General features: G+C 37.5%; 1 protein-coding gene across 1 annotated transcript in view; it reads right to left on the bottom strand.

Moving 5' to 3' along the window:
- Positions 1–8,821: 8,821 nt before the first annotated feature.
- The window catches only part of LOC128650032 (microsomal glutathione S-transferase 2), a 39,942-nt gene continuing 33,371 nt past the window's right edge, over positions 8,822–15,392 (bottom strand). The window contains exon 5 of the mRNA XM_053703687.1: positions 8,822–9,285. Coding sequence (XP_053559662.1) covers positions 9,153–9,285 — 133 coding nt within the window. The 3' untranslated portion in view covers positions 8,822–9,152. The remainder of the gene's footprint in view (positions 9,286–15,392) is intronic.

Genomic DNA, 15,392 nt, shown 5'->3' with positions numbered 1-15,392 from the left:
ATTATTATTATTAGTTATTTGTAGAGCGCCAACAGATTTCGCAGCGCTATAAACAAAGGGGGAGTACAACAAAACAATTATAGGGTAGAGGGTCCTGCCAAGAGTTGCACTGTTGTAGTCAGCTCTTAAGAAGGTGATCTACAAACAGCTGGACTCTTAGGCTTACATGCTAAGGGGGTTCAGGGGATAGCAATGGAGGAGAGGAACTGGTATAAAGAAAGGTTAGCGTAGGTTGTATGCATCCCTGAACAGTAGAGTCATTAGGGAGAGCTTGAAGCTTTTAAAACTAGAAGAGAGTAATTACTGTTTTTCTGCGGCATACGCACATATCTTGTGAAGGTCGTGTATTCCAACACAATAACTGTTCAGAGAGTCAGCAGTGGCTTGTATGACACAAACTATGTCTTCAGAAGCAATACACACCACCACACAGGGCCTCACAGGATATGTGCGTATGCCGCAGAAAAACAATAACTTTTACTAGAAGCATTATTGCAAAAATGCTTATATTTCAAACTGAAATTCACCCATGCACATTTCATTTTTTACCGTTCAATCCCTTTAATTGTGCACTTTTGTAAAGTATGAAATCCCCCATACAAGATGCCCCTTTTTGCAGGACTCCCTGTTTTTCAGGGTAAAAAAGTGGCTTTATGTAATCCCGCTAGGGAAATAGAAGAACTGACGAGCAATATTATAGAATCTCACCAGCCCAGAGAGCTTTAGATAATCGGCCCCTAACTTACAAATCCAAAAAGTTTGTGTTGCTCTTCCTCCCCCACCATGATTATCTGTATTAATGTAATAGCTGCACATCTAAAGATATAAATATTTTGAATGGATTGTGTCCCTGAGTGAAGGGATGTGAATGGGCAGAACAGGCATTTATTCCTCTAATGTTAATCAAATGGTTCCTGATCCCTGGCATCTCTTGAGGCCTATTTCCCTTTTGCACTAAATCAGACATATGACATATTTAGTAGATAAACAATACATTCTTCTATTTATAGAACTTCCTGTAATATATGAGTTAAACACATTAGCCACCTGTATAAAGTTACATGTGAGTTAAAGTACTGGCACAATTGAAAACGCCTTTGAACTTTTAAGTATAGTTGGGGATGACAAGTTACCTATGATTACGATTTTATAATAACGAATACAACATAATCTGAGATAATTCCCTTTAGCTGTTTATTCCCACAAAGAACTGGTATTTTTTTATTTATTTTTGTAATATTCTTTTGATTGGGGTTTAAAATCACAATTACAAACACGTAGAGGCACAGCTACACATCTTGTTTTTTTTTGTTTGTTTATCTTTGGTACAGAAAGTAGCTGGATGAACACAAAACAACACAATTAAAACGGTGCTCTGACAAAATGCAGAAGGACATTTGGCAGACGGACATTTGGCCGACGGACATTTGGCTGACAGACAGAAAGCTAAAGAATGTTCTGATTTCGGCTGAGGGCAGATACGTTCCAGAGTGCTCTGTTCTAATCAGAGCCTAGGGCGCCCCAACTGCCTCTGGGAACCTTATCATGGGTCCCAGGCCGCACATTTTGTAATTCTCTGTCTGGGAAATTATCTATCTATCAAATCTATTTATCTATTTATCTATCAAATCTATCTATCTATCTATCTATCTATCTATCTATCTATCGTATCTATCAAATGTATCTATTGCATCTATTGATCTATCTATCTAATCTATGTATCTATCTATCTATCAAATCTATCTATCTCGTGGCCGGACTGTTATCTGACAGCCAATTGTGTTTCGGCCAAATGTCCGTCAGCCAAATGTCCGTCGGCCAAGTGTCCGTCGGCCAAGTGTCCGTCGGCTAAAAGTCCGGCCACGATTAAAACATGTCTGCAACAACCTCATTTTTATAATAAAGTGGCAATTAGACAGAAACCAGACACAAATAGTAGAATAAGTACACAGATTATGCAACATCTCGTATAGAAACCTGCTTTCTAAATGTGGCCACTTTTGGACCCCTTAGATTATGTGAGGAATAAGATTATAAAATGTAGGTAGAAGGAAAAACATTGCTAAAGATATTGAGAGCATATAACACAGACTTGTGAATAAGTTTCACAGTATGTACCAATAAAATAATATTTATGTAGGTTTTGTCTTTATTAACAAAGTAGATCGGCAGACATGACGACTATTAGTGATGTCCGCGAACAGTTCTGCCGTGAATAGTTCGCAGCGAACATAGCATGTTCGCGTTCGCAGTGGACGGCGAACATATGCAATGTTCGATCCGCCCCCTATTCGTCATCATTGAGTAAACTTTGACCCTGTAGCTCACAGTCACAAGACAAATTCCAGCCAATCAGCAGCAGACCCTCCCTCCCAGACTCCCACCTCCTGGACAGCATCCATTTTAGATTCATTCGGAGCCTGCATTCTTAATGAGAGGAGGGACAGTGTAGCTGCTGCTGATTTAATAGGGAAATCGATAGCTAGGCTAGTGTATTCAGTGTCCACTACAGTCCTGAAGGACTCATCTGATCTCTGCTGTAAGGACAGCACCCCAAAAAGCCCTTTTTAGGGCTAGAACATCAGTCTGCTTTTTTTTTTTTTTTCCCTGTGTAATCTATTTGCAGCCTGCCTGCCAGCTCAGGCTCACAGCGTATACTCTGCCCACTTGCCCAGTGCCACCACTCATATCTGGTGTAACAGTAGTGTACATTTAAAAAAAAACAAAAAACTTTTTTTAATTTGAAATAATAGCAGTCATTTTCCTTCACACGTGTGCGTTTGAGGTCCTGCCAGGGCACAGTGTGATACCAGTGCAAGTCATATCTGCTAAAAAAAGTAGTGTACATTTAAAATAAAAACAACCTTTTTTTAATTTGAAATAATAGCAGTCAGTTTCCTTCACACGTGTGCGTTTCAGGTCCTGCCAGGGCACAATGTGACACCAGTGCAAGTCATATCTGCTAAAACAGTAGTGTACATTTAAAAAAAAAAAAAACCTTTTTTTTAATTTGAAATAATAGCAGTCAGTTTCCTTCACACGTGTGCGTTTCAGGTCCTGCCAGGGCACAGTGTGACACCAGTGCAAGTCATATCTGCTAAAACAGTAGTGTACATTTAAAAAAAAAAAACTTTTTTTACTGTGAAATAATAGCAGTCAGTTTCCTTCACACGTGTGCATTCCAGGTCCTGCCAGGGCACAGTGTCACACCAGTGCAAGTCATATCTGCTAAAACAGTAGTGTACATACATTTAAAAAAAAAAAAAACTTTTTTATTGTGAAATAATAGCAGTCAGTTTCCCTCACACGTGTGCGCTCCAGGTCTTGCCAGGGCACAGTGTCACACCAGTGCAAGTCATATCTACTAAAACAGTAGTGTACATACATTTAAAAAAAAAAAAAAAACCTTTTTTTACTGTGAAATAATAGCAGTCAATTTCCCTCACACGTGTGCATCCCAGGTCCTGCCAGGGCACAGTGTCACACCAGTGCAAGTCATATCTGCTAAAACAGTAGTGTACACTGTACATACATTTAAAAAAAACCTTTTTTTATTGTGAAATAATAGCAGTCAGTTTCCCTCACACGTGTGTGCTCCAGGTCCTGCCAGGGCACAGTGTCACACCAGTGCAAGTCATATCTACTAAAACAATAGCAGTCAGTTTCCCTCACACGTGTGCGTTCCAGGTCCTGCCAGGGCACAGTGTCACACCAGTGCAAGTCATATCTGCTAAAACAGTAGTGTACATTTAAAAAAAAAAAAAAAATCTTCACTACCTGAACGATACAACATCATACCTGATGTTTTAAAGCACGTTATTCCAAACAATTTAGGAATGTTAGGTGATTTATGCCCTTTATGGATTAAAACCAGACTCTGCATCAACTATGTAATTTTCCATGGGAGTTTGCCATGGATCCCCCTCCGGCATACCACAGTCCAGGTGTTAGTCCGCTTGAAATAACTTTTCCATCACTTTTGTGGCCAGAAAGAGTCCCTGTGGCTTTTGCGGAAGTTCGCGTTCACCAACGCAAAGTTTTTGGGTTTGCGAGATCACTAACGACTATATTGGAGTTCTGCAGAAGTTTACTGGGAGTTCCATGGGAGTAATCTGTATTTTAATGGGGAAACATCGCTGTGGGTTTCTAATATTCAAAGCAGTGTCCTCCATCTTAGCTATTCCTTTTCAGCCATATCAGTTTTGCCTGTTTTCAGGGGCGATATTTACCAGTGTGACAAATCTAACGAATGTACAGTAAAAATTAATATACAGTACATATGCATAATTTGTACATACACAGAAATCATTATTTATTTTCGCAAATGCACAATCTATATAGTGTAAAAGACCGTTCCTGCCACCTTCATCGCCACCATCAGATATATATATATATAGAAATATATATTTATAAATAAATAGAACATTTTATTTTATGGCAAGAACATGGAATGTGAAATATTAATGTTTCATGTCAGGTTAACGCACTGGAGAAAATGCACCCTTGTGTTAGGCTTTTTCCACTTTTTGTGCTCCATTGAAATCCATGGGTCTATGGAGGAATGCGTAAACGTGGTTGCAGTATTCAGACTTTGGCTTTTTGCGCACGTCAGGTTAGCGCGCAAGTAAAACCTTTTTACTTTCAACTTGTCATATGCACGCTAACTGACGCGAGCAAAAAGCAGAGGTCTGACAGAATTAACGCACAAGTGGGAGCGATAAATAGCTCTCCACTAATAATCTAGCCCTAAATCAGTAAGTATACTATACACACAAAGGATATAATCCTTATAGAAAATAGGGGGCGCAAACATTCTTATATGAAATACACAGTGCTAAATAATAATACCACAAGTCTCATTTGACCAATAAAATCTTAATATGAAAATTCAGTGTGGCATCAATATGCCCCTCATACCATACAGTGCAAATAGTAAAATCCCTTTAAACGTTATCAATATTGATCCCGTGGCCGGACTGTTATCCGACTGACACTTGTCCGACGGACATTTGTCCGACGGACAATATTCCGAAAGACATTTATCCGGCTGCTGGGTGGGAATGAAGCTTAAAAATCACGGTTTTATAACATTTTTAATAGTGGACTGACAAAAGACAATTAAATCATCTTATATATAACATTTATAACATTTTTAATAGTGGACTGACAAAAGACAATTAAATCAATTTATATATAACATATTAATTATAATATTATAATTATAATAATTATATTATGTGTTAAAAGTACATTGTGAGGGTAGGGACCCATGGATAGGTTCCCAGAGGCGGTTGCGGCGCCCAAGTCACTGATTGTAACAGAAAATTTTGGATCGTATCTGCCCTCGGCCGAATGTATCTTGATTTATTTAAGTAAATCTTATATATTATGTGCTATTGCCTTTAAAAAGTCTAATCTTGAGTATTCACTGAATTTTTCTAAAACTTTCATTATCCTGTTGTTTATGATTTCATTTTTTTTTTTTTGGTTTTCTCAGTTCAACTCCAGAATTAATTTTTTCAATTGTTAACTCCCATTCTGCTTGTTCTTTTCTTATTTTTGAAACTAGTCTGCCAATGCTTGGGTGGGTTATAGACATTCGTTGGTCAAATGCTCTGTGCCATCCTTCTAGAGAGTTGTTTGTTCTAGGTAACCCTAGTTTTGTTCTTTCAAAAGTGTTCCACATCATAATATCGAAAGTAGGTTTTCTTCTTGTACCTTGTTGTAGTTCGCCAATCCAGGTTTTTTCAAAATAATTTAAAAATTCAGATAAAATGTTACTGTTTTGTTTTTCTATTGATTTTACAAAGTCATTAAATGTTTCAACTACATCTTCCACTGGCACAAATGCTAATGCTTCTAAGCATTTTATGATCAGAGCATTTTTTTTCATTATTATACCATATTTTTAAGCCCAAAGATTGTATTTTTCTCCACAGGCATTGGGAAAAATGGAAAAAGCATCCATAAATTATTGTATTTTGTAAAAAATTTGTCATGCAATTTATTGCTGCTCTTTCAAAATCTACAGTAATTGATATAGGATTGATATCTGGATTTTTTTCTTTTATAATACTAAAAATTAAATTATAAGTTTCCTGATTTTTATTTTTTGATATGCAGTATACTAATGGTATGGTATGGTTATCTTCTATTAAAACGTATTGTATACAACTGAAAACCTAAAGGAGCTGAGTCAAATGTTCCGTCACAGAGCCAGTGTTGTTTTTTTGAAAGAAGATCTACATTTTTTTTAGTAGACAGAATGATTAAATTTTCACTTTCGTACATGATGAAATCTTCTCCTCTGGTTGTTTTTCTTAAATCATCATTTAAAATGTTTCCATTTGGTGTTGTTCGATGTCGACGTACCATTCTGGCAAGAGTTTCTTTTTTAGGTAGTGCTCCTGCTGCTTAAAGGGGGAAATTAGATATGCAATTTTGTATTATGCTTGATGTTACTTCTTCTGAATTTTTAGCAACTTCTTTTATTTTTTCAATTGTTTTCATAGATAAAATTCTTGCTGCATTAGGTGGATGTGAATGATTTGATGCATCTTTTTCAATTATATCATTAATGGTTTTTAGCCTTCCTCCACAAAAACCTTTTTTTTCACATCTCCAATATGTGACATTTTCTTTTTTTTTGTCTACAATGTATGCATAACCTTCATATAACATTTTTCTTCCTCCTTTACACGTCTTTATGAACTCCATTTTTTTAATTTGATGTTTTTTTTTAATTTATTTATTTAAGTGTTTGTGTTGTTTTTTTACCTCAGTAGCCACAATATATATTTAAATTTTCCGCTTTTTTACTGATGACAATTACGCAATTACGTGATTGCGTGATTGTGCTGTTCGGCGTGCAGTCGGAAGCAGTGTATTTCGGACATATGTCTGACGGACGAATGTGTTTCGGCATTTTGTCCGTCGGAATTTTGTCCGAGCACCATTGATCCAAAAGTAAATGAATTCATCCTTGATGAATAGTGGCACAGGCTGCTCTTCCCAAAGGTTTCCACTCCAATTCTCACTCTGCTAAAATAAAAACAGACAGAAGGCGCCTCCTAGTGCAATCCCGTTATTATCCCAACTTCATGTGCAGGAAACACACTCAGTGTTTAATGATACTCACAGAAGTAGCAGCACCAATGTGTGCTGATTGGAACAGACTGGGATCTCATAGTGTCCCAGATCACAGAGACATCTGATGAAAAGGCTTGTTAAGCTGAGAAACGCGTAGAGCAGTGTTTCTCAACTCTAGTCCTCAGGACCCTTAACAGGCCAGATAATCATCTTAAGGGTGAGAGCAGGTTAGTAACCATGGTTACTGATCCGCAGATTATTTCACTTGCGCTCTAGTTAAGATATAATTAATATTTGGTCTGTTAAGGGTCCTGAGGACTGGAGTTGAGAAACACTGGCGTAGAGTATTGTTTAATCCCTAAAGGGCAAAAGGGTTTTAATCCTTTGTTTTAATAATTTCTTTTAAACTTTATACTGAGAAGGATGAGCATTTATTTGGTTCCTGCACTGGGAGAGAGCAGGGGGTAGGAATTACCCCACACAGTCTGCAAGTGAGCTGGGACACTGTGAGATCACAGTCTGATCCAATCAGCACACATTGGTGCTGCTACTTTTGTATCTTCGAACACTGAGTGTTTTTCCTGCACATGAAGTTGGGATAATAACAGGATTGTACTAGGAGGCGCCTTCTGTCTGGTTTTATTTTCGCAGAGTGAGAATCTTAATCCCGCCCCCTGCCCGCGCACAGCCAGTCACACGTGGGCAGGCGCTGTCAATCTCCCCGGTCAGACGAGACCGGGGAGATTGAAACTCACCACCTTAAAGATGGCAAAAGGTTAGGGAAGCAGTGCTCTGGTGACCGCTGCTTGTTAAATATGGACTGCAGGTTCTCTTGCGAGAACCTGCATTTTTATGGGGTTGAAAGGCTTGCAAAGCCTTTGATAAATTGACCCCTTAGCCTTTCTACAAACAGAACCATTTTGTGTATAACTAGGCAAGTATCTTCCACAAAAAGAAAGAATATATACAGTATATAGGAAGGACAAGGTTGCAGTAAAAAGGCTTCTGAGAGGTTTCTACCTACTATAAAGGAGTGAAATTAAACCCAACCACCAAGAATATGGCTCTATCATGAATGTGAAGAAACTGATTTATCACTGAACATATAAAACTGATTCTACATAATTACTATATACAAGTGATGGTTAACTTTATAGTTTATAGTAACAATATATGTAATCATAAAGTGAACTGCCGTAACGGATACTCTATTTCTGTCTTCACTGACAATTCAGGTTGTAGCCAATCATGTTATGCCCCCTTTAGCATCTATCAAGTTAATAATTCCCCTGGTTTTAACGCCAAAGGGGACGCGATACCATTGGCTACAGCCTTAAATTGTCAGTGAAGACAGAAATAGAGTATTGGTAATGGGCGAAGGAATGGTCCAATATATAAAAACTTGAAAGGGTAATTGTGAAACAAAATTAAGCGTTAACAATTAATTTCATGACTGAAAGTAAAGTGTCCATCTTTTACTTTATGATTACGAATATTGTTACTATAAAACAATAACGTTTACCATCACTTTAATCTAGCATACAATGCAACCACATAGTTTTTACTAGTGCACAAGAATAGGATGTATAAATATAAAAAAATATAATAAAATCTAGTTTCAATGGTCTCTTTGCTTCAGTACATGTGTCCTAAAGTAACTGAACCAGATTACATCACATTTTAACAGGCTAAAAGCCATGAAATCCAGAGAGTTGTATACTGAACAACTTAATTTGTTTGGATGTATTTTTATTAATGCACAGTACAGATACAGATGCTATAGATACTGACATCTGAAATGTTTGTGTTTCACATGACTCTAAATCCCCAACTCCAATCTATAAAGACTCAGTTGTAAAATAATGCAAACGTCTGTGTCGTTGTAGTAGCTTCTTTTTTTCTTATAGCTGTTGTAGATAGTGTTGCATGTGCACATCAAAACAAAGCAGTGCATCACTTTTACTTAATAAATTAATTGCAGTTGTAAAAGGAATTTAATAGGACATTTAAAACAGAGATGTGAAAATTATTCATACACTTTTATAAACAACTTTTTTTCCACATTAGAACATATGACGAATTTTCTTAAAAATGTTCAAATCAAAATAATTTTTTAGCAAACTGTTTGAGATCCCAATGGCAGCCAAGACAAGTAACAGGAATAGTGACAGCAAACTCAGATAAAATCCAGGGATCCTAAGGAAGAGACAGCAAATGTTATTTAAATGATTTTGCATTTTGAAAAGTTTTAATAAAAAAAAAACCAATGTGAAGATCCAAAATAATGAATAAAATACTTGTGATATAAAAATATAATACATCTATCTATCTGTCTGTCTGTCTGTCTATCATCTATCTATATCTATCTTGGTATGAAAGTAGACTCTTTAGACCTAGACAGGTCTATGATAAGCTTGGTATATGACAGCAGCACAAAAACCTAATATATTAGAAATAATAGGAATTATATAATGTTTCTTACAAGTATTTCCTAAATCTATCATTGTGGACAGGTTATCAAGTAGAAAACCTGTCTTCCTGCACACATGGCAAAATGCAGCAATGTACAAGAGCTTTCTTGAGCATTGTCACCACCTACTCTCATGCAACCAATTGCTTGAGGGCAGGGCATGTCAATCACCCAGAATGAGCGAGTGTTAGTGTGATTGATCTTACAACCTCTGAGGTGGTGTTGATCCCTGAAATCCCAAAAGGGTTAATGGAGTCTGTCAGCTAGATTATGAGTTTTGCGTTATGAGTATAACACTGCTTTTTCCCAACCACTGCTATTACAAGTCTTGTAGGTATAGGTGTACCGCACACTTTTTTGTCCGTCACGCAACGTCAGTACCGCACTTTTAAAAAAGTCCTTTTTCAATGGAACTTCCATAGCGCCAGTATTACTAGTTTTGCCTGGAAGGCCAAAAAGTACAGTACAGCCTATACCGACAAGATTCGTAACGCCATCTAAAGTCCGTAGTTATGAGTTTTACGTTACAATGCTGTACCATAAAACTCATAACTAATGTGTTAAAAAGTACACTAACACCCATAAACTACCTATTAACCGCTAAACCGAGGCCCTCCCGCATTGCAAACACTATAATAAATTTATTACCCCTTAACTACTGCTCCGCCGCCTCGCCGCCACTTAAAAAAATTATTAACCCCTATTCCGCTGCTCCCCGACATCGTCGACACTATAATAAAATGATTAACCCCTAATCCGCCGCCCTCACGCATAAAAAACACTATTTAAATATAATTATCCCCTAATCTGCCATCCGCCCACTCCGCCGCTATAATAAACCTATTAACCCCTGTATTTTTTTTTTACAGGTAAAAAAGTTGATATCTTTGGGGCAATACCCAGCAAAAGGCCCTTTTAAGGCCTATTGGCAGTTTAGTGTAGGCTAGGGTTTTTTTCATTTTGGGGGGGGGGGGCTTTTTTATTTTGATAGGGCTATTAGATTAGGAGTAATTTGTTTTTACTTTTTGATAATTTCTTTTTTTATTTTGTGTAATTTAGATAAATGTATTTTTTTAATTTAATTTATTTTTTATTGTAATGTTAGGTGTTAGTGTGAGGCAGGTTAGGTTTTATTGTACAGGTATATTTGTATTTATTTTAACTAGGTAGCTAGTAAATTGTTAATAACTATTTACTAACTAGTCTACCTAGTTAAAATAAATACAAACTTAACTGTGAAATAAAATTAAAACCTAAGATAGCTACAATGTAACTATTAGTTATATTGTAGCTAGCATAGGGTTTATTTTACAGGTATTTATTTTTAAATAGGAATTATTTAGTTATTAATAGTAGGTTTTATTTAGAATTATTTTAATTTTGTTAAAGTTAGGGGTGTTAGGGTTACGTTAGGGTTAGGGTTAAACTTAGGGTTAGGTTTAGGAGTTAATATATTTATTTAGTGTTAGTGATGTGGGAGGCCAGGGGTTTAGGGGTTAATAACTTTAGTATAGTGGCGGCGGCGTTGGGGGCGGCAGATTAGAGGTAAATAAATTTATGTAGGTGGTGGCGACGTTGGGGCGGCAGATTACGGGCTAATAAGTGTAATGTAGGTGTTGTCGATGTCAGGGGCAGCAGATTAGGGGTGTTTAGATTTGGGGTTTATGTTAGGTTTATTAAACATACATTTTCTTTCCCCATAGACATCAATGGGGCTGCGTTATGGAGCTTTACAATCCAAGATTGCAGGTGTTAGGCTCTTTTTTAGCCGTCTCTCCCTATTGATGTCTATGGGGAAATCGTGCACGAGCACATCAAAGCAGCTCAAAGCAGCGCTTGTATTTGTGTGCGGTATGGAGCTCAACGCAGCCATATTGCCCGCAAACGGCGGGTTTATGCAAACCTGTATTAGCAGCGCTATTAAAGGTGAGCGGTGGAAATAACTTGCAAGTTATTAGTGAGCCAGCCATAACGGAAAACTCGCAATCTGGCTGTATGTGTTTTATAATTGTGAAAAGTAGTGTATATTGTAAGTGTTAAACAATCTAAATGCCATTTGTATATGGGCATGATGGGTATATTGAGCATGTTTGCTCAAGGATGTTTGTCAAACTTTTAACATGTTATATTAGTAAGTATTTTCTTTTACTATGTGTTTTTAATTCCTTAAGTGAAACCTTGTTTTCAACTTAGGCAACTAAAATCAAGAAGATCAGTGCGGGATATTAATTTCCATAATTATAAAGAGGATGCAACCAGAGGCGTAACTAGAAACCACAGGGCCCAGGTGCAAGAATCTAAGAAGGGCCCCCCTACCCCCCCCCCCCAAAATGTGAATTTGATACATATCTTTTTTTTTTTTTTTTTACATTTAACACAGACAAAAAATGTGAATCAGATTACATGTCTGCATGTGCCCACAGTCTGTGAGATGGTCTGACCCCCTATTACTGTATATAGTGACACTGTTTAACCCACCAGTACTGTATAAAGTGAGTTAGTGACACAGTCTGTAATTTGCTGGTGAGATGACTGGCCTGACCCTACCCGCCCCAGTACTTTATAAAGTGACCACAGAAGTCAGTGACATGGTCCAGCCCCCCCGTACTGTATATTAGGGTTACCACCCTTCCCGTAAAATACAGAACACTTATAAGTTACACATGCTGCAGGGTGTGCAGGGAGGAATATGAATAGTGCTGGCCAGAAACACAATACATGTTCCTCCCTGCACACCCTGCAGCATGTGTAACTCATAAGTGTCCAGGAAAACATGGCTGAGGTGGCAACCCTAACTGTATATAGTGGTACTGTATAGTAACACGGTTTACCCCCTGGCCCCCCATGCTGTAGTAACAAGGTCTGTAATTTGCTGGTTCCACAAACACACACACATACATACATAGACACATACACACACACACACACACACACACAGTCACATACATACATAGACACATACATACATAAATACACACACAGTCACATACATACATAGACACATACACACACACACATAAACACCAATGGGTAAAACATAAACACTAACCCCTGTAGTCAGAGACACTAGTAAAGCATCATGTCACACTCACATGATATCAGTGCAGGCAGTGGCAGGTCAACGTTTTTTTATTGAAATTTTTTTTTTTTAATCTGGGCCCCCACACTCAGGGGCCCAGTCACAGTTGCGACCTCTGCACTCCCTGTAATTTTGCCCCTGGGTGCAACATAACAGGATTTTAACAATTTTCACACTGTAAATCATGATACCGACACTCCCTTATATCCAGAGATCTCCCTTATTTGCCCAAACTTTTTTTTACAGTCACCCAGGCTCTTTATTTATCTGCTCTTAGAACATTTTTCTTCCATATTTTTTATAACATGTAAAATCTTTAATTAGACGTAATATTGTACTCTTCTACCCTTATTTAGTTAATAATGTTAGTGTATCTAACAGTTTAATGTCTTTACTCCCGCTGTGCCTTAAATGAGAAATATAATTCACGGATTTGCAGAAACTTGTTGAATGCATTAAGCTAGACTGTGTGACTGAAGGTGATTTGTATGAAGAATTGTGTTGCACCAAACTGTATTGCACTGTAAAAAAGTGTTTTTTTTTTCAGTATAATTTGTCGATTTCCTACATGAAATTTGTCTATTTCATAGTTTCCCTTATTTTCTTCACAAAAAGCTGGCAAACCCTACTGCTAAGTGACAAGGTTTAAAATATTACCAAAAGTTCCAAACACCACTGTACAGAATGAGGTTTGACATTGCTAAATATGCATACTTGTATGAAGAAACTACATTTCCCATGATGCTCAGCCAGCTGATATGATAAGACCCAGATTTATAACCTAGGTGCCTGTAGGCATTAAAATCTAAAGCGCCCCCCACGCACTCCCGGTTCACATGTATGAACCTATAGATACAGCCTAAAACTTTTTTTACAGCAGCTGCTAATTTTGCCACATAAAAGTCAGTCCATGATATATAACAAAACACTCCAGACAGTATTTGCCCAGTATGATGAGATTTTGCATTTTAGCAATAATATTCATACCTATGGTATATTATATGAAAAACTGCCATCTGACTGTACAATCTGTCATTTTGATTTTGACAGCTGCTGCTGCTACAACTGATTCCTGCCCACCATGGACTCAGAGCACTCTGTAATAGCGCACAGTCACTCACTGTCACTCCCCATAAAAGAACCAACCCTCACACACTTACTCTCAGGTCGCGCTGGCTGCTCTTTCCGTGTCCACTGGAGAAATGAACCAGACCGGCCAGCGTGGCGGCTATCTTTGTTTAGGGCAAAGTTATTATCTACTATGGTGAGTGAGGGCAGAGGTTTACAGAAAAGGCATATGGAGCAGAGAGACAGGCGCCCCTCTATGGAAGGCCCCTGTAGGCCATGCCTACTCTGCCTAATGGTAAATCCAGCCCTGGATGTGATATTGTAAACTGGAGTTTTTCAAAATACAATTTTCAGGACTTCTGTTTAATGAAAAATTTGTGTAAAGGATCTAAGTTACCAACAAACAGGATGGAATGAAAACACTGAGAAATCCTGATTACAAATATCTGATTGCTCATAGACATCAGATTTAAGAAGATGAAATTACTGTAACTTGGGATCACAAAAATGTAAATATGAAATAAAAACAAACATTTATGATTTCCGTTCTCATGTTTGTTGTACAATATATCACATTATCAATCTATTAAATACATATACATATGTAAATGTCTGTCTCACCCACTAGTGAGGGACTATACAATAGTGATGAGTATAGACTTAATGTATCTAGACCATATATCACTATATGTAAATCTAAAATGGTATCTGTGTCATATAGAATTATTCCTTATAGTTTTGGAATACTCATAAACATGCCAAAAAAGCCAATTTTTATACTTTATCGATGCTCTTTAAGCAAGATTACAAGTTTTGCAGTATGGTGCGGTACGGCTATACATTTGAAAAATTGGCCATTGCGCGTGGAATGGCAGGTCTCCGGTATTACACAACGATCCATTCGAGACTCAAAAAATTACGTTAAAGTGCAGGATTTTCATACCGCTGTAGTACAGGATTTGTGGTCCGGCTAAAATGCTTGCGTTATAGCCTATACCCCCCCCCCCCGTGATCCATACCGTGATCTGAGACCAGTAGTTATGGATTTTACGAAAACAAAAAATGTTTCACAAAACTCATAACTAAAATGTTACAAAGTGCACTAACACCCATAAACTACCTATTAACCCCTAAACCGCCACCCTCCCACATTGCAAATCCTATATTAAACGAATTAACCCCTAATACGCCGCCCACCCACATAGCCAACACTATATAAATCTATTAACCCCTAAACCGCCGGCCCCCCACATCGCTACTTATTTGTTTTAAAATAGTAATGTTAGGTTACTTTATAGTTTAAACTTAGTTTTTTTTTATTACACAGGTACGTTTTTCTTTATTTAAAGATAGTTATATTATAAATTTAATTTAAAATTAGGAGGGTGTTAGGTTTAGGGGTTAATAGCTTAATTTAGTGTGTTGAGATGTGAGGGGCCGGCGGTTTAGTGGTTAATCAGTTTATTTTATTAGTAGTGATGTGGGGGGCAGGCGGTTTAGGGGTTAATAGGTTTATTTTATTAGGAGCGATGGGGGCGACGGTTTAGGGGTTAATAGGTTTATTTTATTAGTAGTGATGTAGGGGGCCGGTGGTTTAGGGGTTAATAGGTTTATTTTATTAGTAGCGACGTGGTGGGCCGGCAGTTTTAGGGGTTAATAGGTTTATATTTTTAGTAGAGATGTGGG

This window comes from Bombina bombina, chromosome 2, assembly GCF_027579735.1.
Source record: "Bombina bombina isolate aBomBom1 chromosome 2, aBomBom1.pri, whole genome shotgun sequence".
Taxonomy (NCBI): domain Eukaryota; kingdom Metazoa; phylum Chordata; class Amphibia; order Anura; family Bombinatoridae; genus Bombina; species Bombina bombina.
The sequence above is the reverse complement of the archived record's forward strand: the minus strand, read 5'-3'. Positions and strand labels throughout refer to the sequence as shown.